The sequence below is a fragment of the Taurulus bubalis genome (assembly GCF_910589615.1).
Source record: "Taurulus bubalis genome assembly, chromosome: 1".
Taxonomy (NCBI): domain Eukaryota; kingdom Metazoa; phylum Chordata; class Actinopteri; order Perciformes; family Cottidae; genus Taurulus; species Taurulus bubalis.
The window spans coordinates 8,808,361-8,835,775 of record NC_136589.1 but is presented as its reverse complement, the minus strand read 5'-3'; the positions used below and the strand labels follow the sequence as shown (position 1 = coordinate 8,835,775).

Sequence of the window (27,415 nt, the reverse complement as noted above, 5' to 3'; positions counted from 1 at the left end):
ACCCACTCGCATAGAAAATGTTATGGACATTAATAACACAAGTTTCCACCCAGCTGACCCAGACATGCCTTTTAAGGGTCGGCGGTACAGATTTCTCTTTTCATTAACTTCCAAAAATACTCTTGGACCAGGCGGGAGCAGGGGGAGTGACAGGGCCTCCTCTTTAGCGCAGCAAATAGAGAAGGAGAGAGTGAGTGAGACATGATAACAATTGGTTGGAAAGAGGGGGAATATTGGCCCTTAGAGGAGGAGAACACCTAAAATCATAGAGGAATTTACAAGAAATGTCTCAACTTTAGCTCTCCCCTGCTAAAGCATCCCAGTCTCGTTCTCCCCTCCCTCTCTCTGCCTTGCTGTGCCTACTACATGCTTTTGAAGTCAGTTTCCTTTGCACTCCTGTCCTCTTTCTTCCAGGATCGACGAGGTAGCCATTTTTGAGGAGCATGCACAATGCAAGAACGAAACTGGCGCGCAGGGGAGCTTCTGTAAAACAACTTACTGGAGGCTGAACAGAAACTTAAATACAACACAGGACCCAGTTGGAAAAAAAAAAGAGGACATTTGTGTTTCAGGTCAACTTGAAAGCATGTGAAACACAAATACAGGAGCAGCAGAGTGATCCATATTAGTCATTATGGTCCAAACTCCAGCCATGTGGGGAAGCTGGTCTGGCCAGGCCACCGATTAAACATTGGAGGACTTATCACCTGCAGCTATCAGGGTCTATCTAAACAGCCATGAACACATTCTTGGCAGTGTTTCACAGCGTTTTAAATAAACTGACGCTCAGTATTATGACTCATCAGAAACCTTTGAGTAAAGGTTGAAGACTAAAGTCACTGATTCACAGTTAGTTTTTACCCTAAATTCAAGATCAATTGGAAGCAGTGGCAAAAAAAAGAGGGAAACTGTGGGAAAAAAATGACGAAAATGAATGTTCAACAAATAAAAAGGAAAATTCTGTTAAACCATCTATGGTCTCTACAATAACTACATCTCTCTATGCTGCCCTGTGATAAGGAAATGGTGCTTAGTTGGGAAGCCAAAATGAAGACCCGATGAGTTTTTCTTCTTCAGTTACCATCCAGTAGCTTTAGATTCAATCACATGGTTAACAGCAAGGCAGCTACCTGATTTTGAGGGATGTAGAGGAGCGATGGGTGTTCATAAATAAAAAAAATCCTTAAATATGGCGCTAGGAAGCAGTTTGGAAGCGTAGTACAGCTTTGAACTACATCCTCAGCGCTCAATACGGAGCTGTGATCCTTTCCCAAGTCTGTCTGTCCGTCCGTATGTATGTATGCCATCTTCTTGACTGTGGCTTCCAGATAAATACAGAGGACATTCAAACATGGGAAAGGATCACAGCTCTGCATTAAGCGCTGAGGATTTTTTCATTATGATGAAGGAAAGGCCATACATGTCTGACAAAATATCTTAGATGACTGGCCAGCCTGCCTGTCGCACATTAAAGAATACAAGAAAATGCTTTTCCTCAAACTTGAGTCATTGTCGTCAGCCTCTCAGTGGAAGAGCTTCGCTACAAACAACTAATGGTCGTAAGATTTTGGCTCAGACCAAAAGTTTGTGCCAAGTGTACAAAGTTGATCATTCAACAGCAGCCTAATTTGCCCCCATAAAATCCTATTTCATAACCACCCATTCATGTAACAGGTTCAATAACCACACAGTAACTCAATAACAGATGTCAGTTTGGCTGACTGGTTAAAAAGGAGTCTTGGTTACACAATCTTGCTGAAGAGTTTGACACAAAATACACACTTCTTCAATTACTGAATTTCCTCAGTATACATTTTAAACTTTGATCAGAGCAAATCAAAAATGTATGTAACAAGTAAAAAGTCACTACCACCATATTTTGTATGCTAATCTAGCCTCTCTATACACTCTCTGGGTGTATGACATCCATATAAAAAAGGGGTAGAAGAGGCATTCCCATTCAAATCAACGTAGCAGGATGGTCAAAGCGGCGGCCATTTTTTCCTCCTGTGACAAGTCAAAATGTCTGCTGTGAGTAAGGCCTATTGGAAACAGATCAATTATCTCACTCAACCTTTTCCACCTGCTCTAATGGGCTGAAGAAAAGAAAAAATGAAAGACTTGAGATCAATGCTGTGTTGTCGTGGACATCTACTGCCACATACGGGACATGACGCTGTCGCGTGCATCTGCAGCAGATCTCCGTGATGACACCGTTGGCTCACAGTCACCTGTGTAGTGAGGCCTCAGAAAGCGACCACGCCGCCACAGGACAGAAAGCCCACCACAGGAGCTGGTAATGAGGAGGCCGTTTGGCACGATTTGGACGACTAACGAGGAGGATTCATTTACACACGCAGAAGGAATTGTATGAACAGAATCCATTCTTTGAATTCTCAAAGAGTGAGAGCACATATCGGTTGCTCTGTGTGTCAGCGTATGTGTTAATGAGAGCCTGAGTGAAGCGTGTGAACACTCTGAGCTGAGATGTACTTCTACTACTCGCTGAGTGATTGACACTCCCGGCCTCTAGTATCCGATGACAGAGCGACATGGCTGGGATCAGCACAGAGCAAAAGGGCTTTGGCATACGGACATACATGCACGCACACACACAACGAACTGATGAATACACACTAAGTTAAAGTAGTTTGAACTCCAGCTGAAATCACAGAGCCCTGCCCGGTCACCGGCCCACCACTGATAAAGAAAACTGGCAGGCAGGGGAGGCAGGAAGACGGGAGGGAAGCGCGGGAAAAGGAGCGGGAGAAAAGTAATGTATACAGTAGAGGAGAAGCAAAATAGGAGGGGATGGGGAAAGAAAGGGTCCGAATAAGCAGCTCAAGAGTCTGATGGGAGTGAACCACATACATATAGTGCTGCAACTAGTTCATATTTTCATTATCAATAACTAGTTTGGTATTTTTTTAAAGACCACAATAGTGAATATTACATTATTGTAGTTCCCAGAAAGCAAAATTAAGTTCTCGATGGTAACGCAAATTATTTTACTTGAATTTATGTAAAACAGAGAAAAGCAGCAACTCTTACAATCTGACGAGCTGAGAGTAGGAAATGTTGGGTATTTTTGATCGATATGTCGGTTTATTGCCAATACGTGTACAATCCCAAAAGAAAAGCACACACTTCTGAGAAGCTGGAGGGTGCCTGCAGTCTCATTTACGTGTCTTTGTGGCATTAAGCCATTTTCCTGCAAGTATGCTAATAGACACACAGCAACTCCAGCTGGCCTGCGGATTGTCAACAGCAGCCTATGTCCCGGATACGGAGTCCATTCTTGTATTATAGCCAAATGCGCACATAAACTATCCACACAGGCTGTGTGTGGGCTTTAATACAAGCCTCTGAGAGACCATGATTAATCTGTGTTATTTCAAGGACGCCCCCGAATTGTAACGCCTGCAATACCACTCTGTGTCCTGTCTGTGCATCCTCCGCTGATCTATTCCTGGGTGAGATGTTACGGAGGCTAAAAGTGAGAGTCACCCACTAATAGTAAGCAACACCATCCGGTCCACTCTGAGCGATATCCATTACAGCATATTAGGATGTATAGGTCTGTTCATATGGGGGCTGACCTTTTCTTTTAACATTTACATTACCGTCAGAGCATTTTCAATATGTTAACAATTAAATCAATTACTTGCTAATTGTTCGATGGTATTAATTGGTGTGTTACTGGTATTAACACTAAAGGCAATGCACTGAAAGGGAAATTATGTTTAAATGTCGGCAAACTGAGCAATTCAACTAAGCGATCACAATATCCATTTATATTTGCAGGCACTTGCAACAAATTACGTCAATGTCCACACTGATGCGACGGTGCAGTATTAACAGCAGGGGCTCTGTGCATAAATCTTGATGTGTGGAGTGGCAGTCATTCTACCCCCGACAGGCTGGGTTTGACATTCCCAGCGGTTTGATTTTCCCAGGCAGAAAACCTCAATATTTTAATTTAATCCCCACAGCAGTCATTTAGCCACTGTGTAATCTCCAGGTCCAGCGCTTAGTCTGATAATTACCCTTATTGGACACCCATAATGATTAGTTTTTGGTTTCACCAAAAGCATTGCAGGCGGTTTCATAGGGCGGTCGCAGCGTTCTGCAGAGCGGAAAATCAATCATGCGTGGTATAGCCCAGGTCATAAAAGAGGTGCGAGGGGTATGATTATTACTTTGCATGGCAGGCGACAACTCCTGGACAGGACACGGTGCAAACTGCGTCTTTGTGTAACTTTCACTTGTCTCCATCAAAATCCTTTCAAGATTCTGAAACAGGTGGCGGTGGCCCTCCTACTGCGTCAGCATCAACAGCTCTCATCACTGAGGAATCATGTTCAGTTATACTCTGAATTATTCCTCCTGAGAGCCAATGCAACCAAACCAAACTTGGCGCAATGATTTCCCCAAGACTGTGTGGAACAAGCACTGATCAGGGAAAAACGTGACATCTCACTAGTCACTTTGCTGGTACTCTAATTTCATTTCACCCTTGCATTTCCAATCTGATGGCATAAACTGCATACGTCACAATCCCCTCTAGAATACCATAGGAAACCCTCTTCGCACGTCCACCGCCATGACAAACTGTCATGCTAGTGCCTGTGCTAAATCTAGGAGGAAAAGGTGGTTTAGAACAGCTCAAACTGGTAGCTCAGCTGGTATAATCTACAGCTGGCTGGGAGGGTGAGCCTTACTGGAAAGTCATCAGTGATTTGTTTTTGTCTCTTTCATGTCTGAAACAGGTCAAGGCAGGTCCCCGCCATCTCCTTCCCTCCCTGTGCTGTTCTTTACGAGCCCCACCTGGCAGATTAGTATTCCACCACTACAACTACCTTTTCTGTCTCTCACACACACACACACACACACGCGCACACAAACGCTCTGGTGAGACAGCACAGGGCACATACTGTTCAGATTCCGTGCTCTGCCACCTTAGTTTCATACATGTGTAGACTATGCAGCAGAACACATTCCATCTCACGTGAAGGAACACACACACACACACACACACACACACACACACACACACACACACACACACACACACACACACACACACACACACACACTCTTCTGGTTATGTTAGTTATGGCTGAATGCGGCAACTTCTTTTAATTTAGCCATACAATTGTGAAAAGAAACTTCTCAAAGCTGTATGAAACATATTTTTAAATTGCTTGTCCCAAAAAAAAATATATAAATAAATACACACACACACACACACACACACACACACACACACACACACACACACACACACACAGTAAACTAGACAGAGAAACGCAACAGCCTCTCCATTTAGAGAAGCTGGAGCCAGAAAATATTTGGCATTTATCCTGAATAAATTACTATTATGTTTTTGTCTATCGAGATTACTAGTTTTCAGTATTGTTTTCAGACTAATTTCAACTATTTTGCCCTTACACTGAGGTTGTCCACCGTCCAAAAACTGACTAATGCATTTGTCATCACAGCTGCTGTCAAAGCAGCTTCATTAACATTCAACAGATTCAACAGATTAAAAGACCTAAATACAGGTGGTGTTCAAATTCCCTTCAAAGAAAAAACCCGAGAGTATTCTTGCAGATTTGTTGTTAGTCTATTCCTGAGAGTAATGTCCTTTAGGGGACTATTTTGCTCAGTTGATATATTATGGAGCCCAAAGTGTGACTAATCGAACAACAAAATATATGTAAGCCAGTACACTGTAAGCCGCCCTACACGAACTACTGCTGTAGATACTAACATAAGATGTCGTATCAACCGTTAAAACTGTATTCAAAGTGTAGGAAATATCTTTGTGTTTGGGTGTAAACACCGTTTCCTGCTTCCTTGTATCCTGAAGGAAACGAGGGCAGTACTAGTGCCTTTGGCAGTCAGGTACAAAGTCTACATATATGCTAACTAGCTCGTGTTGCTGAAACTGAAGCACGAAACTGAAACATTGTGACTTCATTCATAAAAATAAAAAAAATACCCTAAAATTCCTAACTTGAGTTGCGTTACATTTTGAAGAGAATATCTTTACCCAAAACCATACCAAGAGCGTTGCGAGTAGCCAACTTTCGATTTTTGTCAACGTTTTTCATCAACCTCGTGTTATGAACTATGGCTTGTTATGCAGCAGCCTAAAAAAAATAAACGTAGCGTTATAAGTGCGTAGACGCCAAATACACGAAACATTTTCATTAAAAAACTGCGACATGTTAACAAAATAAAAACGTAAACGTTGCGTGTGTGCACCGCTACATTTTAACCACCTGAGGTTTTCACCGCAGTCCTGGATGCTTCCTTTTGGCTACAAAACCAGCGGAGGAGGAGGAGGAAGACGACGAGGAGGAGGAGGAGGGTTAAAAAACTTGCCGCAGTTCAGACTTCTGCAGTCCCGATTGACTGGCTCCAACTCAGGAAGCGCGTTGTCTAAACCCCCAAAAACCCGTGTCCCCATGCTCCCCATGAAACCCCAAACACACTCAGAAATAAAGACCAACTTTACCTTTGGCTGGCCCACCACCGGGACAGAAAAAACTCAGCAGTAAATCCACAGCTTCACACGGTTGGAGCTCATGCGGACGGTGAGACTCGCTGCTGCCGACACGGCGAGGACAAGTTCATCCACATATTCTCACATACACCCGGAGAGTTGGAGGACACGGAGCGGACAGCTGTTTTTCTTTGGTTTCCCCCTTTCTCTGAATCACGTTCTTCGGCCCTTTTCCTCTCGGGTATTCCCCTCCCTGGTTCGTTTGAGATCAAACCATCACATTCCTCCGCGGCTTTAACAATGAAAAAAGGTGGGTTTTCCTTTACTGCTGCCGGAGGACCCACCCCTCGGGAGGACTCTGCCCGGTCTGACCGCAAAGAGAACGCCCTTCCCGGCTGCGAGGTCCCGCCTCTTCCCCACAGAACATAGGCAAGTCTGCACGGTGGGGAGGAACGAGTCTAAAGGGAGCTCGTGAGGATAGTCCGGGTATTTGAATATACTCTGAGTTAAACTCTCTCTCTCGCTCTCTCTTTCTCTCTCTGCCCACACAACATATTTTTGACTTGAACAACATGATCACTATACAACTTCCTGGTACACCATGATCCTCCGCAACAATTCTAATAGCACTATCTTTCTAATACGATTGTGGATATAACTTAAACTTTATTACATCGTCATGTTACATATTTTTACATACATACATGCAATTTGGTCTCTGCATTTAACCCATTCATAACTTAGCATTAAGAACACATTTACCTCAGGATTTGCATTGTATATCACAGTTCAGGTCCTTATTGCAATATAAATAAGTAGTGATATGGGAATTAAGTGTCAAAAGTATCATTGATAATAATACAATTCAAACAGTAACACCTGTGGCAATGTTAATAATCGCAAACAGGGTAAAAACACTAGTAAGATTACAAAAATATATAACTAATATTTTCCAGTTTCATAGATATGTAATAAATCCCCATTTAATTGTTAAAAAACAGTTCTGGGGCTGTTGTGTGCACTGTAATGTCCATAAATATGCAGGAACTGCAAACTGACCACCACAAACATGCTGATTATTCTGCATATGCTTATAAATGGGCAAATGTTCCAATTAAAGTTATGCAACATTTATTGTGTCAGGTTCAGAAATGCAAGTGGCTTTGCTGTGGAGAGGTTTCAGGGTGGAATTTAAGTCAAGGGTTCTCCAAGTTTCCATTACGAAGCAGCCACTGTACCTGTATGAAATACTCCCTGGTTTCAACTGCTGTCATTAAGTACGCGAACTGCAGTCGGAGTGATAACTGCAACAGAAGCCAATTGTTTACTCTTTGTATTGCAGCATTATTATAGTGTGGCAGTAAATTCTGCTGTCTTTCAGTTACATAACTATGTATTATCTATTTCAGTAACCAGGTGAAGTCCTGCTCTCTCACACACACACACACACACACACACACACACACACACACACACACACACACACACACGCTCTTACACTGCGAAGTGTTTGTTTAAAAAAAATGTGCACGGATTCTTGCAAAAATACTGCTTCATTCAGCAGAGGAGGACATAAACACTGCCGTCATGTTAGGGCTCTGTTGTATTATTAAAAACTAAATCAATACTGCCTGATTGCTTTTTTAAATTAATGCAGCGGCACTTTGTTGCTCACCGTGAAAGGAGGAGGCTGGATGATATAGTTATTGGATGTCAAAAACCTAACGTTCATCAGTGACAGTGTCTTGTGTGACTTAAATGGTTGTGTAATTAAAGCAGCCCTTCGTTGAGTTTCTCATAGTCAAGTCTTTGTTTTCCCTCTCATTAAACATCCCTCCCTTGGAAAAGACCATCGCGCGCTAATCATATAAGGGAATAGATGAGATGAAAATAATTCTATGGTGTTGCTCTCTCCTTGTCAAAGGTAATGAAAGAGATATGGAATCCCTTCAGAAGCTGCTCCACACTAAAGGCAGAACCAGGCATGCCCATGCACCTGAACACTACAAGCTCAGGTGTATGTTAATATATGTGCATGCATATTTCTATTTAACCTCTATGTCTGTCTGCATATTTCTTATGTTAGTGTGTTTAAAAGATAAAGGGAGAGAGAAACCGAGGAACCGCAGACTATGTAAATGTATGCTTCAGTTTCCAGAGCGACTGGTCTGCTCTAGACATTAAAATAACTCTTGATCTATGCAGAAGCAAAGCACAAAACATCCATCAGGGCAATAGAAACAGTGAGATGACATATAAGTAAAGACAGGCATGGAAAATGACTATGAGGATTTTAGGAGGACGTGTATCAGCCATGTTTCATTCGTCTGAAGAAGGTTGGCTCATTCTCACACAAATTGTCATTCTGGGAATTTGCCTTAATACATCAAATTATAGAAATGCAAATGCATAATACAGACTGAAATCTAATGTGTATGGACAGGGTAATGTAATCTCCTACAGCACACACTGTAGCACAAAAGGACTCAGGAAGAGCATGTGTTCAAGCCAACATCCTTCCTAATCACAAACATCCTTCACCACCCAGTAACATTAACTTGTTTATTCCTATAAAATAAACGTGCGAGTGAACAGCACAAATCATAATCAAATGAATGCATTGGTTGTCTTATAAAAGGAAGCCTCGTCGTGATTTATTTCTATTCCACATGTTAGGTATTTTATCTTATCCAGAGCGGCTTGCAGTGGCTGCAACAGCAGACTAATCTCTAATAATCCGGCATAGATCACCAAAATTACAAGCAGCCAATAGTAGAGAGTGCAAGGATCAGGTCAATAGTCACCTGCTAATATTCTTTTGATGACAAAATAAGTATGTAAGAAAAAAATGGATCATAGTTGGAGGATCTAATACCACAATAAAGCTTTTCCACTTTGTATTCGTTTTACAGCGGGGATAAGGATTATTGTGCTTAATGCGGTGGATTAAGGCCGGTATTTAAACAAATGTAACCCTGATGGATCAAAATGTCGGGCAGCTTGTCCTGGAGGGAAACATGCACTTATCTAATGTCATCAAGCCACTGACAACGTTGTGTAAACTACCATAAATGTAGCGTGTCGTACAGATGTCATGTTTGAAGGGACCTCTTTTAAAAAAAACAGCATTGCTTGTACAATACTGTCCCGTGACTCTAAATATCTTAAAACTATGACAGATTGTTCCACTTTAACCGCTAACGGGTTACTTCATGCTGAGTTTTGATATTTGTTTTTTTTTATATCTTCATCCGGTAGTACACAGAAAGTCCCAAGAGAGAGAAAGATAAAGATTGATAGATCTCCAAAACCTTTGATAGGAATAAAACAATCATATCGGTTCTGTATGATCTTGAAGTACAGATGTCTCAGCCTGTCTAGCTCACCCTCCCATGGCCCTCTCTTTCTCACTGCAGGGGGACATTCCTCAAACCTCAGCCTCTGGCACGCAGTAAATCTGCCTGAGAGAGACCTACCCTCTCTGGTCTGCCAAGAACCCTCCGCCAAGCAAGACGTGCAGCTAAACACCTATTTATCAGTTCTCCGCTTCTCTCTGTTCCTCATAATTTGCCTGAGCATACAGCTGCCTGTAAATTATCCAACTAGGACGTTTCATGTCTGCCTGAGGCAAAGTGCCATGGATCAAGGTGAGGTGAAGGAGCAACTGTGAAAAGGTGTTAATGGGACAAGAGGAGCTCCACAGGCAGCTCCCTGCCTCCCTCCCTTCCTGCCTCCCGGAGGAATGCATGACTCTGACTTCTGACTGTATCGCCCTTCCAGGGCGATAGCGAGCTATCCCATTTAAAAAAGGAAGAAAGAAAATATGAGGCCATGGCGGCGTTCCCTCTCTTTGTATCTGCACACCTGGACTGAAAGTACAACCATACTTTGGGAGGAATGATTCGTTGGACTGACCAGTGGAGCAGTGCAGAGCATCCGGGATCACCTGCGTGAATCTGTATCTGATTATTTAACATTTCTTCCTGGGCCATTTAGAGGCCGAACAGGAGTATGTTTGAGAAAAAGAATCCGTTGGCATGCAGGTGTGAGCCAGACGCAGGTGTGTTCAGACTGTGGAGGAATGTGTGAAGTATCTCACAACTGTCGGTGCAACATGAGATGTCATGATTTTAATCCAATAGTTGCTTAACATTGTACTCGAAAACATCGCGGGGCTGGCTCAACTTAAAAAATGGGTTCCCCTCGAAAGATTCTTCGGTATGGCAGTCTTTGTCCTTCTGTACCTGAATCAAAACACGGCTGCTGCAGGCAACTCCTTTAAATTAAAAGTGTAAGTTGTAGGGTCTGAAGTAGATACTAATTCTTTTTTGGTCACAAATACTTGAAGCATGGGGAAACAACTAGCGTAGCTAAGACTAAACCCTCCAGGCTGGTGGATTTCCCCAGTTTCCAGTCTTTGAGCCGAACTAAACTATTGTAAGAGGCTGCTGACCGTAGCTTCACATTTAATGTACAGACATGATATTGTTTCACTCCAAAAAAGGAATGGTCTCTGCAGAGTTTGAACCCTCAAACAAAACATGCTGGGAAGTCTGCTAATACATTGATCATGTCTCATCCATCCAACTTATCAGTTCTACTCAGAATAATGAACAAATGTTTGTGATGTTTGTACATTTGAGATGCATCTGAGAACTAGAACTTTTTTATTAAATGTTTTTTAAAAGAGATGAGTTGTTTTTGCTAAATTCCTGTATGTTGTTTGACAGCTTATACAATATAATTCAACCAGCTGCTTTCATGACCAAGACAAATCTCACATGTTGCTGTGGAATCTTTTGAATCCGCACCCAAACCACGAGCAGCAAGATGTATCGTGAAAAAAAAATAGATTTAATTTAATTTATTTATTATACAGCGTAATCCTTTATACCCAGCAATGGCACTGCACCTCTGGCAGTCATGCAGGGCACATCCGCCAAAAATCTCTGCTCTTTTGTTCCACTGCCAAGCGATAATAACAGCAATACGGTTGGGGAGGCTCGTTAACCTTAATCTATATGAATTACACTGTGGCACCAGGGAGAGGAGGGTGTGTTGTGTTGTGTGTTTGTACATAGGAGCCTGAATTAACCATTCACCACAGAGATTATGAAGCTTGAGTTCTTTGCTCTTTTTATTTGCCTCTGCCTCCCCCATGTGGTTAAAATGCATTACTGCACACTTGCCTCAGCTGCTGATGAGCCAAAGATATCAACAGTATAATGTGTCACTCTTTATATGGGTTTAGAGAACGAAACAAAACATATATAGGTGTATTATATATTTATCAGTACAGTCCTTGACAGAAATAATTGTATAGTGTGCTAACATCGGCTGGAGTCATGATACAGTGGGTGCCGAGTAAAAAAGCCCCACAAAATGCATTTGCACGTCCCGGACTACATAACGAACGATGAAGGCATGCTAATGACAATACAAACAACATCGAACTAATCTGACGCTTCATCGACATCATTCAGATTATTAGCCGCAATCATGACTCATTTAGGAGAGAGGACTTGTTCTGACAGCCTTTAAATTAAATACAGACGTTAATAATGTAATGTTTAATATGGGAGATACAATTAAAGTTAAACTTGAGCCACTGCTCATAAAGTTAGAACGACTTTTTGGTTGCAAGTTTTGACAAATTTAAGTTGGTGTTGTGACTTCTAGAGCGGAACAGTGTCTTTGATTCCCATAATTGAGTTTAAAGTGACATTCATGTGGTCCTATGTTGCGATAAGGAGTTAATATAGCTATGTAATACATTGACACTATAGATTTAAAGGACCATAATTATAATCTTCTTTTATTCATTATTTGAATTAAAAACTTCAGAGCTCAACTCTTATTGTAACTAATGATTTTAATTATATTCTCTTATATAGGAAAATAACAAAACACACTTTCTGTTTTCTAAAATATTGCTGTTTATATTATTGCCTTATGGTCCCATGAAGAGCTTCAATTGAACTACGCCACTCGATTGTTGGTGTCTTCCTCCGAATATTTAAAACACATTTTTATGACGACAGAATTAAAGACAAACTGCCAAACTCTGAGACGTCTTTCTTTTTTTCCTCTTGTTTTGACGAACAAGAACAAACACGGAGACAATAATGAGGAGGGCTTGTTGCGACATGTGGGTATTTCTGAAAAACGTTCACACCTTCTTCGTCTTGAATTTTGAAGTAATGTCAGAAAGACAAAAGCAGACGCCCATTCAGTGAGGCATTTACTTCCTGAGAGATAGAGAGGAGAAGAAGCAGTCCGGTAAGTCGAGATTTTTTTTAAAGTCTTTTATAAATAAAAATAAATAAAAAAAGTTAAAAGTAGGGTAGACCTACCTTACATACTAAGGTTTAATTGTAATAATAATAATAATATAAACACTAAAAGAAAGGTTGAATCAACCAATTCTGTAAAATCATAATAACCTTCATTGGTTGGATTTATATTGTATTAGACTTCGTTTTAGCTGGTTGCACCTAATAAACTTGTTTTGACAATAAAAAAACGCCAGAATGTTTTATGATGGTTTTTCTCCCACAGACAGAAATGCTACCCTCAACTACAGAGCAGGTTGCCGTGACCATGACCTCTCGCCTGGGCTCTTCGGCCGTTAATGGCTCAACCTTCCTGGACTCTAAGTTCCGTTATGTCCTCTTCCCGGTTGTCTATGGCATCACCTTCATCCTGGGCCTCTTCGCTAACCTCTACGTGCTGTTTGTCCTGCGCTGCCTCCGCGCTGCCAAGGCCATGGGTGAAATCCGCATCTACATGGTAAACTTGACCATCGCCGATCTCCTTTTTGTGACTGCCCTTCCCTTCTGGATCGACTATTACAGCCGGAATGGTAACTGGATCTACACGGACTTCATGTGCCGGCTGACTGGCTCGTTGTTCTTCATCAACACGTACTGCTCCATCCTCTTCCTCGGGGCCATCAGCATCAACCGATACTGGGCGGTCACCCGGCCTCTGGATGTGGCCACCTCGGACCACAGACGTCGTGGGATCATCGTGAGCGTTGTCATCTGGGTTTTGACCATGGCAATGGCTATTCCATATCTGGCATCTCCAGGGACCAACATTGCTGAGAAAAACATAACTCGCTGTTTTGAGGGGTACCAACAGGATTCCGATCCACAGAAGAGAAAAGTGGCTGCAACTCATTTTGCAATAATTGGACTGTTTTTTGTGGTCTTTTTTCTGGTCGTGGTGTGTAATTTCCTTATTGCTCGAGTGTTGTTTCATCAAAATCTTCCTCAGTCAGAGCTCCAGTCTGCAACGATCATAGCCAGGAAGTCCCACACGACCAAGTCCTCCTCGACTAAAAGGCCCACCGGGGTGAAACGAAGAGCTCTGCCGATGTTGTTCGCAGTGGTGGGAGTGTTTGTTCTGTGTTTCCTGCCTCACCATGTAGTTCAAGGCTTCTGGACACTGGCGGTGTTGCAGATCACACAGGGCTGGGGCCACGTAGAGTGGGACCGGGAGACCCTTCAGGCGCTCAACGACGCGCATCAGGTCACTTTGCTTCTTATGGGCCTCAACTGCATTTTGGATCCTGTAGTTTACTATTTTGCCACACAGAAGTTCAGAGGGTTTATCATGGCCCACATTAAACAGTTAGTAAAGAGAGAGGGGTGCTCACAGACGCTCACCTCACAGCTCTCCATGGACAGCAGGAATCAGAGCCAGAGACTTGAGGACCAGCAGCCCCAAATACATTAATTTAAACAGATTTAATACTTGTACAAAAGTGTAGATATTTGTAACTTGTGTGTAAAAAGACTTTCATGTTGCCTCTGTTTCAAGATTACAGAACATACAGTATATTCTTGCACCTCCGAATCTGTAAACATTGTCAATGTTGACGTAGTTTAGTGTCACCCTCACAATAGACATTCTATCTCCACACACTATAGTAGCATCAGTCTGACGTGCACCAGTCCGCCTGTTCTTCCTGTGTGAAGTACAAGCTGAAAAGCAGAAGTTTTGCAAGCAGAAGTACATCAGAAAACCCATGATGGCTCTGGAAAGTCTGCAAGAGGACACTATCACTTTTGTCCGTGAAATGAACTGATAAAGCAGCAGCAGACACATTATTTAGATCCTCCTACAGGTGTTGTTCTGCACAAAGTGGGACACTAAAAGAGTAGAGAAGTCAAGGATAATAGCCATATATAAAGAGCCTAGTCATCTCTTTGTGGGTGTTAAGATGGGAAAGTCTCACTAGATTACACATACACTTACGGGTAGTATCGGTGTGGTTGTCTTGCATGACATTTTATCAGTAAATTGGTTACAGATCTGTAAGATTGTCTTCTATATTAGATAAATGACGTGTTTTTTGGCTTTGAATGTTATATCTTCTATTGTGAAACCATGAAACGGAAGTGATAATGCTTGAGCTATGTTTCCCCGCGAGCATCCAGTATTGTGACATTGTGTATATGTCACATAGTAAAAATCCCATGAGTCAGTGTGACAACACTTATTATTATTCACCGATCTACTTTATATGCATTATACTGTATTCTTACTGCGAGTATCTGCTGTTGCAAAACTGATTTAGGACGCATTTTGTATTCAGTAGCTTCTTGTATGGGACTCAAATGTGTTTGGAATGTCATTTAAACTTTCAACTTTTGTCAATTGTCAACTTTTGCGATTTTAATTTTGAAGTTTCATTTGCCGTGTTGATTGAAGCAAAATAAAAAAAGACAGTTTCTTACATATCAACAAGCTGGAAGACATCTCAGTCTATGTACACACATAAAAAAGAGACAGAGAACGAGAGCAAATTACAGGTGTTATCAAAATTGTACAAACACAGAAAAGGAATGGCCTCTTTGTGTTTTGTGGGATTTTAATTTTTTTTACCACATTCAGATTGTGTTAAATAACTCATAATAATCACATTACGGTGGCAAATATGGCATAATTCAGGTTGAAGGTAATGCTGAGTTCTTTCTTCAGATATTCTACTGCTGAACAAAATGCATTTTTTTGTCTTTTTATTGCACATCTCCACCATCACATGATCGTTCATGATAGACTGGAGTACACATTTTCCTCATTCATATTGGTGGGGTCCAGATCAGTGTAGGCTTGGCTGGTGTTTGTGTAATTCATGTACACATCTCCGTCACTTTCAGTGTGTGGCAAACCTCCCCTGAGTACAAAAATGGCATCAGACTGTTAATATATGCACAGCATGTGAACCAAATATTTTTTCCGTCGAGACTTACTTTGGTGACTTTTCAGATCCAGGAAAACCTTTAAGAAAACCAAGACATTGAAATAGTCAACAGAACATTTGATTAAGATTTGACCAAGAGTTTTACAAGATTTTGACAGGAAATGCTCTCTGGTGTTTTTTTTTTTTACCTTGAGCTGCAATGTTGGAAGTGGTCACTGTGGCGTCACGTCTGTGGTAGCCAAGCCACAAAAGATTAGTGAAGTTGATGATCAAGGCCAGGAGAGACAGGACAAAGGCAGCTATTCCTAAATACTCACCGACTGTTGTAAGTCAGGGAAACAACACAGAATTACAGGTGAAAGTTTTTAGTTGTAGGTCATAGCAAAAAATTATAAACGGTTGAAAAGACAAAGAAATGGCATTCTGTCTTTGTGCATGACAAACACAAACGTTTTCTTGGTTAGTTGTAGACAATATTACTGTAGATAAATTTATATATGGGCATAATTTAGAAACACCTATGAGAATAGTGAATAAAAACAGTTGTGGGCTGGACAGTTAAACAATGAGCTGAAAGACAAATTAAAGCTTAGTAGAGCTGAGGGGAACTGCAGAGTCAAAACAGAGTACCGACCTGTTGTATGCATGGAGATTATATAGACTGTGTGGTTTTGAGATAACTGTCTCTTTGCATGGCAGCGGTAAAGCCCGCTCTGCTCTGGCTTGGTAAGGGTCAGATCCCCCCCGAATTTCTTCTCACGCCAAGTCTGATTTTCTAGGCGTTGCCAGGCCCACTCGACAGAGTCTGGCATGGGGAAAGCCTTGCAGTGCAGGTTGACCCTTTGACCTGCTGCAACTGGGTAGTCTGGTATGGCCTCCAGCTGCAGAGAGAGCGTTTCTTGGGAGGAAAAGGGTTGAGGGTATAGTGAACACAAAATGATGGATGATGGATGATGGAAAGAGAGAGTATGAACAGTTACAGACAGAAGAAGGCACGGTTCTAGGGAGGGCAATGTCTGGGTTCTGTTGTGTTGGCCAGTTCATCCACCAGACACCTCAGCAATTAATGTATGCATTGCTAAGACATTGTGTACAGAGATTTCCGTTCCCCAGAGGATAAGCACGAATCACTTTGGTGATCCGTTGACTTTTCATCTAGCGCCATAATTAGGTCAAAATGTATTTCCCCAAAATTTTGGTTTATGACCAAATACCAGCACAATTAATGCCATTCCCATCAGATGCATAGTACTTTTTGTTTAATGCTAATAAGCAAATGCTAGCATGCTAAACTAGAAAGAAGCAAACATCATAGAGCTATGAAGTGGGAGGAGCTACAGTATTTTGGCAACACTGACAATGTTGTGTGACTCAAGTGGATGCTAAATATTAAGCTGTTAAGAACTGATCAAGCTGCAGCTTTAATCAACTCACTTTTTAATTCTCAGTACCATTGAAGATATTGTGAAAAAAAAGAAAAGAAAATTGGAACAATGGGGAAACATCTACCTGAACTAGCAGCCCCTCCCACCTATTAAACATTAACATGGTCACATACACATTGTGAGCATATCAGTAGGCTAGCATTAGCATTTAGCTCAAAACTGGATACATCCTCACAGAGCTGCCGGCATAGCTCTTGTTTTTTAATACTTTCATTTGATTGGAATTATTAAATAATCACATTCTGTAATACCTTCAGGAGCCACTGTAGTTGAATAATTAGCCGTGGAAGAAGTCGAGTTTGATTGAGGCAATGTCTGGGATTTCACTGTACACACAACAAGAAGCACAAATACAAGTTAGCAGCATATTTAAAAACCGATGTCCTGGGTTCTGTTTTTACACTCACTAATAAAAATGTCCTTACCTGTGCTCTCACACAAAAACAACAGGAGAGAAAAGATAAGCAGCATGTTGTTTGAAGACGAACAAAAAGTAAATGCCACACTCTCTTCAGGCAAACAGGTACAAGAATGACTCAAATGTTACAATCAAAGCACAGGTAAGAGTTGAGGAAGTATGAGACTGGGAAACAGAAATAAAAAGGAAGTTTCAGGTTCCTTTTTATTGTTTCCCATGGATTCTTTTTTTATGAAGTTGTTCTAATTGTATTCTTTGTTCTTGAATGAAATGAAGCAATGTTAACTTATCATTAAATCAATCAGCTGGACAGAAATAATGATTAACATTTCGCAATTTGACAAGGCAAGCGGCATAATCCAATGTGTCCAACTTCTATAGCTTGTTATTGGAAATCTTAGCATGCCAAAGTACACAGGAGGCAGAAAGAGAATCACAACTAAACCAAATATTACACATGCAAGCTTTTAGTTTGTACAATTTTAAACCTGTCAATCAATTCACGCCATGCAGGGAACACAGTTAACCAGACTCCACAGAACTGTGAATGTTTTTTTTTTTTAAGTCAGAGCTGGCAGGCCAGTCTATCAGACTCTCAACACAATCGGTTTTAAACATTTCATATCTGCGACCGTGTTCACCTTCAGGCTGAGATAACAGCTAAGATTGTTGTTGCTGGACATTTTGACACCAGACCTCTCACCCGAGGCAAATGCTCACTGGTTGCCATAGCTATGTCCCTGAAATGCAGGAAGTGGTTTCTGTTGCATCATACAACTGTTGCTTAAACAAACCAAATGCTGCCCAAGAACAGAACCACCCAGAGAGGAAGGAACAGCTTCTTAACACTAAGTAGTAGATTACATATTTTAAACTTTTACAAAAGTAGATGCAGCAATACCACCATGAAAAATACTCAATTACTCGAAAAAATTATGAACGTATTATCATCAAAATGTGTCAAATGTGAGGAAGCACAAAATGGAAATAATTGAGAAAACATCCTCCATTGTATCTGAATGCGTTAGAGTAGATGTCAGGAGCAGCCCGATAGCCCTCTATTAGCTAACACTTAAAACGTATTTCTTAACGGTCATCAACAGGAATTCATGATATATCCTGCATCAATGCATGCATCAACTCATCATGAGCCATGCATTATTTATGCATTATTTATGCATCTCTCTCTCTGAGAGAAAGATAAATGACGATACCGTATAATGATCTTTGTCTGCCCTCGTGTGTATGAAGTGAGCATACCAGTATGTATGCATGTGTGTGTCTTTTCCCCAAGTCATTAATCTTCATTATTCTTCTATTATTCATTGCTCATTCATTATTCTCCCCGCTGGCTACAGTCATGCCTGTTGGTTCGCGCTGCAGACGCCACTGTGGCCCTCCTACCAATAGATGACAGTAGAGTAATGGGAAGAAGCTAGTGTGATGTGTGCATATACACACGTAAGTGGTATTGTAACACATGTTTATGTTTGTTTTCATCAACTTGGACAAATCAAATTTGCACAATTAATGTTATACTTTATTGACCACCTCTATGAATATTGACTGTATTGATCTCTAGAGGACAGCATCCGCCCAGTGACTGAAGAAGCCGATTTGGGACCAGATAGGGAAAATATTGTGAGGAAAAGTGAAGGAGAAATGGTTTCATCCAAAGTAAGCAGCTCTAACAATCATTATCTGACAGTTTTGAGAAATGTCTCGCGAGAAAATGTAAATGTATATGGAAAGAGAAAGTCCTGTTATTAACTGGGAAGGGTAGAATTCATCAATCTGGCAAAAGAAAAAACACACTCCATATACGCATACATTGGTACATTAAACAAAATAAATACAGAATTGATACAGATAAATCTGAATAACGAGGAAATGTCTAACTTCTGAGAATAAAATGTTGATGCAAATTTGGTGCACAGTCACACGTGATAATTGCAGGTTGATGATACATTTTTTAAGACATTATGTTACATTCTGTTTATATATATAATGTAGTTATTGTATTTTACTGTTTTTATTACTGTTTTACTGTTTATTTATATTACTTTTTTTATTTTACTATGTTTCTTGTGTGCACTTTACCCGTTTGCTGCTGTAATCCTGCAAATGTCCCCACTGCGGGACGAATAAAGGAATATCTAATCTAATCTAATCTAAAACAGTAGCAGAAATAGAGGAAAGTGATGAAGTTAGATAACAGACTAAAGATTCATAAAAGACTAAATGTAATTCAAAAAGCCATTCATATATCTCTCCTAACAATAGCCAACTTAAGCTAGAGCAGCAACAACCTTGCATGTGGGTTCATTTTGTTAAATTACGGATTCAACCATTCATTTGCATGAGAAGGAGAGTGTACTGTAATTTCTCCTTTCAAGCGTTGCATTGTCTTTGAACCTTCAATAGCATGTTGATTTTACCCACTTGGAGGCAGCGGAAGCCGTAAACACAGCATTGACATATCATCACTATTATCTTGTCGCCGCCTGGGGAACGTGTTTACAAACAGCTGCTAATTATGCACACATTAACATTCACTTGGAGTCGTGCTCCTGACCATTTGATGAATGTAAGTCCAATATTTATTTAGTTGTAATTCTGTTGTATCTATAAACTCCCAAGTTTAATATCTGAGCCTTGTGCTACTAAATGCTAAATTGACAGTGAACCAACAGTAAAGCTGTGGCCCTAAACAATGATCTGAAATTAATTTGAACCCTCAAGAGACCTCTTCCACGTTGTCAAATTGTTTTCACATTGTCCACACACCACACACAGATGCGTACAACATTGTAAGCAACATACATATCTATGGGACAGTGAAGCTCTACAGCAGACAGCAACAGCAACAAACTGATTAGAAAATTACACATCAGTCACTCCTCACAGTCTGTTTCATCAAATTTAAATTGGTGACAATAAAAAGTAAGAACTGCATGCATTTGAAGGTGCCTTTTTAATAATCCTGTGCAGCTATATTTACCTGAACACATACTCAACCACTGGGTGGTGCTCAGCGCTCACAGTTTACAGCACTTTCTATTTGTTCAGGCATCAACGCCTCAGAGAGTACAGTAGTCTTCCTTTCAAGCTTTTGTCCCTGTGATCCACAACCATCAGTTTGCAGCTTCAGCTGCTCAATGTGTGATACGCACACGTTGCTATTAACCGTAGAAATCTGTCTGCTAGGTTTTCCAGTGCACTGGAAGATCATAGGATTTCACTTAATAATCTTAAAACATAAATATTGAGCGTATTTACATTTGTGCGACACAAAAAGCATTTTGCTTGGCTTTTTAAACTTTAACAGTGTGATATTATTCAAATCTTGATCAGTCATGTACAATCTTGTATGAGAAGATAACTAATCTCTGGTTGACAGGTTCATTTATTTTAAATGAATTCATGCTTTTGTCTACAGCACAACCAAACACTTGCCTTCAGTGTGACAGTCTGGCTCTGGGGTGTTTTTTTTACTTCACACTTGATTTGCTGTTTCCCTCCTATTGTGCCTTCAGTTTGTCTGCGTGCTCTGAACATTCTCCCTATGGGGGTTGTAGTCACTTCGTTAAAGAGGAAAATACATTATCATGTTGTTGAGTGGAGAGAGCATGAGATTCAGTCAGAGATTTCCTCTTGGAGATAGTTGTTCCTGATGACCCAGATGAAATATGATGGCATTTTTTGACTGTGTGTGAGTGTGTGTGTGTGTGTGTGTGTGTGTGTGTGTGTGTGTGTGTGTGTGTGCAGAGAGACGAAGGAGTGCGCTCATCCCTACATCATTTTTTGATGGATAACTTTCCTTCCTCCTCCCGTCACGCGTTGGGTGTCACGGTGATGACGAGTGGCCTCCTTCTGCTTTTCTGGCGGGCGGTGGGATGTGACAGTCGTACGGGCAGCTGCCAACATGCGTCTCACTGCTCTTCCTCCTACAGACTCCCCTCCACTGCCTCTATTACTACCCCCTCTCAGTTCAAATGATAAACTCCTCAGCATCTTAAACTATGAATATCATTTCTTTCTCCCCGTCTCCCTCAGCTGACCAGCGTGTCGCTTCAGAAATAATAGCAACATTGAAAACAGGAACAACAGCAAGCTTTTTCAACGCCGTGCAACACAACAACAGAGGACAGACAGCACTCTGCTCCAGATGGGCGCTTCCTGTGCCAGGCAGGAAATGGCACTGAGCTCCCTCGCCATCATATTTCATTTTAGCGGGGAACCGAGATGATCATCACTTCATCTTCGCCACACCCACCCCCCGACGAGTGAGCTGTAAATTCATTTCAGTCTTTTTGTTCTCCTTCTCTGCGTGCATCCCTCTTGAGTTGCTGTCGTCATCCCTGGCAACAAATACTGGGAATTCAGACTCCAATATTTAGCCTTTGAGCCTTTCCTCTGCCTGCTGGGTGGAACAGAGATGATTCAATCACGGCTGACCACACACAGATGCGTACAACTGCACGGCATGTGTGCTCATGTGCAGACAAACACACTTACTTAAATGCACATGTAGAAAGCACGAACGCTTTGTTGCCATCCTGACAAATAAACTGGATTCCAAGTTATTTTCATGAAAGGGGCTCTCCTCCAATTTCAGTTGTTACAACTCAGAGGCAGGGTTTTGAAAGATGTTGGCATGAAACAGAAGGTCAAACATAATGCAGTATCAAGTTGCATTATTGGAATGATTTGTTGACAATCAGTAACAAATAGCGACATTTCCAAAGTGCATTATTTAATTTATATATAACCCAGCAGTAATATTACCCAAAATTACAAAGCACAAATCTAGCAAGAGAAGCGGGATCCCTCTTTCAGGACAGGCAGACATGCAATAGATGTCGTTTGAACAGAGGAGACAGAAATAACAAACATGAAACAACCTCCTCAGAAAGAAAGAGCATGGGAAACCTGAAAAACGAAATGATTTCATGCATGCACATATACAGTATGTGCGTGTGTGTGTGTGTGTGTTCATCCCTGTGCTGCCCGATGCAGATGATGCGCTCAGTTCTGCTGTGTAGGCCCTGTGTTGAACAGATGTCGCGGATGCTGATACTGTCCCTGTGCTGAGCACGGACAAATTACATGCCGATACACACATGAGAACACACATGAGAACCTCCCCCTCCCTACACACACACACACACACACACACACATGCACACATGCTGCAAATATGACCTTCAGATTACAGATGGACCCTATCAGAGGCCGCCGGCTGGATTTGCAAGATGTAAATACTGAGGGAGTAATCCAGCATGGGGCAGAGGGGGCTATAACATGGGGCAGGATGGACACCAGATGGCGGATGTGTGTGTGTGTGTGTGTGTGCGCGTGCGTGTGTGTCCGTGCGTGTGTGTTAGAGGGAATGTTAAGCGTGCTGAGGTACTGACATTGGGATTACGGTTGTCTGTTTTTGATGTGCCACAGATGGACCTGTAGTGTTTTGTCCTCAGCACTAAATGCAGGTGGATAATAACTCTCAACATGAAAAATAACTTTTTTTCCACATGCGGCACCATGGCAAAAGGGTTATGAACTTCCATGATTAGTTAATGGAGGCCTGCGCTTAAGTGACCTTGAGTAGCATGTGAGCAGTAAGCCGAGGAAGAGACTGCGAGCATGAGTGCTTCGACTATCAACCTCGATTTCCCCCGCGGTGTATGCTGAGTAATATCAGACATATAGAGGGGAAGAGAGAAAGAAAGAAACACAAACTGTGAATAAGAACAAAGGGAAACAGTGTTGTCATATGAATGAGGCCTCGTTTAGTTCTTTGACTTGCAGAGGTCACAAGCCAGTCGGGCTGGCATGCCATGATATGGTGTACCATCCAGGGAAACATTTTCTCCCACATCCTTTTTCACTTCACCTCCTCCCCTCCTTCCTCCCCTTCTCTCGTCTCTTACATCCTTTTTGTCCTTGCCATAATTTCGTCTCTTTGCACGTCATTAGCAAGCTGGCGCCTAATGAATTTCTTATCTCTCCGAATTCAGTGGCTGTTGTGATAACGTTTATTGTGTTCAGTTTTACTATTCACCACATCGGAGGCAGGGATGTGTGTGTGTGTGTGTGTGTGTGTGTGTGTGTGTGTGTGTGTGTGTGTGTGTGTGTGTGTGTGTGTGTGAAAGAGAAGGGAAAGGAACAGAAACAGTGAGAAACATTTAGAAAGAGTCAGAGGCAAAGACAGAGAGAGCTCTCAGCAGTGGTGGCTGTTTGGCGGTGGATTATCTAATATTTAAGTTCAAAATGAGAACATGATTGAAATGTGTGTGCGTGAGGTGCAGAGGTGGATAACAGCACACAGTGATGGTTACGTACATGGATACACATCAAGAAGAACAGCTGGCGGGAATGACAGAAGGAGAGGAGGAAAAGTAATTCACAAAGGAGTGGCTCAACCATTTTTTAAAGAGAGAAAAGAGACTTTGAAAGCAAAAAAATAGAAAATAGGAGACACTGATGAGAAACTGATACAGTGAGGGAGTGGAGAAGAAGCTCAGAGATGATTAAACAAGGAGAGAAAAAAGGATGAGAGGCAGTTCGAAGGACGGAGCAGTGGCAGATGGGAGTGTTCTGGTCTGTTACTAATGTTCCTCGGAAGAATTAAAGTCCAGGAAGAGGTTAGCGCCCACGCACGCACGCACGCACACACACACACACACACACACACACACACACACACACACACACACACACACACACTGGCTCTCACCGGCTCACACACACATGCACACTATTAACTCAGTATGCGTTACCGTGGGCCACTGTAAACATCAGCAACCCCCTACTGGCTTTCCCTCAGCAGTAGTTAGTGACTTAGTGACCCATGCAACCCCTCACACACCGACATCAGCCCCTGTAGTAGCGCATGGTCGATCCAAAGTGTCACCTCGCTAAATGGGCACACACACACACACACGCGCACACACACACACACTTCTTTCAATAAGTGTTAAGCACATCCATCTGACACCTTTCCTAATAACTGAGTGGGGTGAGATGTGAGGAGGAGGGGGGAAAAGGAAAGAGGGATAGGATGAAGAGCTAATAGCAGCTGTGTCACACTGTCAGCATTAGTGTAATGCTGTGTCAAAACAAGGGCTCACTGAGCACTTGAGCTTTATTTTAAAGTAAAAGGAGTACAGTGGCATTGTTGTCGATTGGGAACCTGTTTTCCTGTTCAATAACTTTGCGTTATTACAAGCACGTAATTAAAGGTAATTGCATATTTTACTTGCAGAATAGAGTCTTCTCACATTCAAAGGCGAAGTGAAGTTGCATAACTGCCTTAAAAAACAGATACATTAATGTTGAGTTAGTCATTAGCAAACATTACATAACTTGTGAAACTTTGCTTACAACTTTTTTTTTAGCATCTTCTTGTCAGACTGGCATAAAAGTAGAACATCAGATTCAAGTTATTCTGAAAAACATCCAACTTCACGATCTGATTCCTTCTGTTTGCTACCACCTGCTGCAGCTTCCAATTCCTCGCTGTTCAGATTTGAGCAAAACAATCTGGAGCCCTGTTCCCCAAGTTTTCCTAAAAGTAGCAGTCGGTCTCAGAGGGAATACAAGAAAGAACCTAAGTGACAGCAAAATCATGTTTACTGCGTGTAATAACAGCTTCACGTGTCAGTTTCCGAGGATAGCGCGGAAATTAAATATTAGATAATATAACATTTTCTCTTACTTCACTGGGTATTATGGAGTGATGATAAAACAGATCAATCAATGTCAGTATTTAAAATAGCATCACCCGAAGCGACGACACAAACCACACCTCCTCACTGAGATAAAAAATAAAATAAAAAGATAAAGGTCTTATCTATTGCTTGCTCACTACTCTGGGAAAGAGTTCATAAATCACTCATATGCTGGAAATACAAGCAAGGACTTTCTTATTTTGACTTGTTTTTATTGTCATAATGTTTGTATACTGCAACTGATGTGTTGCAAAGTGCAACATTTGCCCTTTGAAAAACACCAGCACCCTGCAACTATCCAGATTAGCTTCCAAAATATCTTGATGCTACACTTAATTGTGCTCTAATGTTGCAAGGGACATGGACATTGCCAGTTTCCATGTCCAACACATATCAGGCTCGTGTGCTCAGACGTCTTTGATGGAAAGAAAGAAAATTAAACTCCTCGAGCGTGATGTTGAAGGACAACAGGCAGTGAGTGTAAAGAGAAGTGACACTTGCACACACGTGTGTAAATCTCTCCCAGAGTGAAGGTCAGAAAGAGGTAAGCGGTGTGTTTAGAAGTTATTTTAACCCAAGTCTGGAGGAAAGTAAAGGGACGTCTCTGGAGAGGATAACGCTGGCTTTCATTTGATGGCAAGATTCCCCTTTGAAGGCTCTTCACATCTAACCGCTGAAGAAAAAATTCATCCGAGGATGCAGAAAGGGGCATCTTAAGGCAGCGCTTGGGCCTCTTTTTTCATTCTCTTTCATTGAACATGCAATTTGCGTGTATCTGTGTGCATATAAATTCAGTCGTCCTCAGTGTCTTTTGCTCTCTTGCAAGAGGAGCTTGCACACCTCTCGTCCGGTTCCGCACCAGCAGCTCAGACAGGCATTGTACACGGGGCAGCGAGTCAACACAAGGACCCAGCAGCTTCATTACACTCCCACTCCCAGTCTCATCACAGCACGAGCAGCCAGAAAGCAGCTACCGTGTTGTTCGGGGAAGCAGTGCTTGCCAACTGTCCCCATGTCCTGGGCAAGGCAGAAGTGGGCGCGGTCTGCAGAGAGACGCTTAACTGCCTCAGCAGGAACATCAGGAGTGCAATTCTGCTCCCTGTCCCAACGCATATGGCCCTGTTTTTCATTTTTGGGTGGAGGTGCACAGTGGAAAGGAGAGGAGAGAGAAGAGAAATGGGTGAGGAGAAAGCCACAGAAAAATGTGGACGAGACAGAAGGATTGGTTGAAACAGACGGATGGACAGGAAAATAAAGAATGTGGAAATAGAGAGACTGCGACGGAAAACTAGAGTGGCAAGAAATGAATAATTGAGGGAGACAGAGAGAAAAGGGTTGAGAGGGTGTGAAATGTGAGAAGAGAGTTTAATTTGTTTTTCAGCAGTGTCGTGCCGTCACAGAAATGTGTTTACCAGCCCCTACTTTGCCATTAGTGACACTTGGGCGCCCCTGTAGAAGAAACCAAATAGGTTCATAACTGCCTCATGTATCCTCCAAATGTCCCTATAGCTCTCCGTCTGTTGGACTGTGTCCGTCCGTATGTCTCCTCTCCTCGCTGCATCCCTCTCTGTCTGGCTCCGTCTTCCCTCTTTTTCTGTCCTCTCTTGCGCTTGTCTGGTTCTTCCTCGTGCTCAGTCTTTCTCCAAGTTTGAACCGCTGCCTGTTGTCGTGATACAAGGCTGACCCAGAAGTGCCACGGTGCAATCAGGGGCGAACTGGTGGAAAGCATGCAAACGAGAGGGAGCAGGACAGACACGGTGTCCATTTTAGGGGCCACCTCCTTTGACAGATGTGGCCTATACCAGGCCAAAATGAGAGGATTCTGAGCATGATATGTTTCTACCCATTCGCCTCGTAGAAACCAACACTTTCAGTTGCTTTTTCTTTGGTGCGGATCATGTGACTTAATTGCTGGTGACACATGACCACCTGAATTTAACAGGGGATTTTGGGATAGAGTAAAAGGATACACCAGTTGTGCCCCTTTTTGAGGAAAGGAGGGCTACACCTTTTGGCTACATTTGGAAGAGCCGAACGAATGATGCCCAGTTATTGCATATTTGGTCTTTAAATGTTTTGACTTCATGAAATGGGAGG

The 27,415-nt window shown here is 42.0% G+C and overlaps 1 protein-coding gene across 1 annotated transcript; it reads left to right on the top strand.

Moving 5' to 3' along the window:
• Positions 1-13,075: 13,075 nt before the first annotated feature.
• Positions 13,076-14,251, top strand: ptafr (platelet-activating factor receptor; the record flags this gene model as incomplete). The annotated part of the gene is made up of 1 exon (XM_079230030.1): positions 13,076-14,251. The coding sequence occupies one exon, from the start codon at positions 13,076-13,078 to the stop codon at positions 14,249-14,251; it is 1,176 nt and encodes a 391-aa protein (XP_079086156.1).
• Between the last annotated feature and the right edge of the window lie 13,164 nt (positions 14,252-27,415).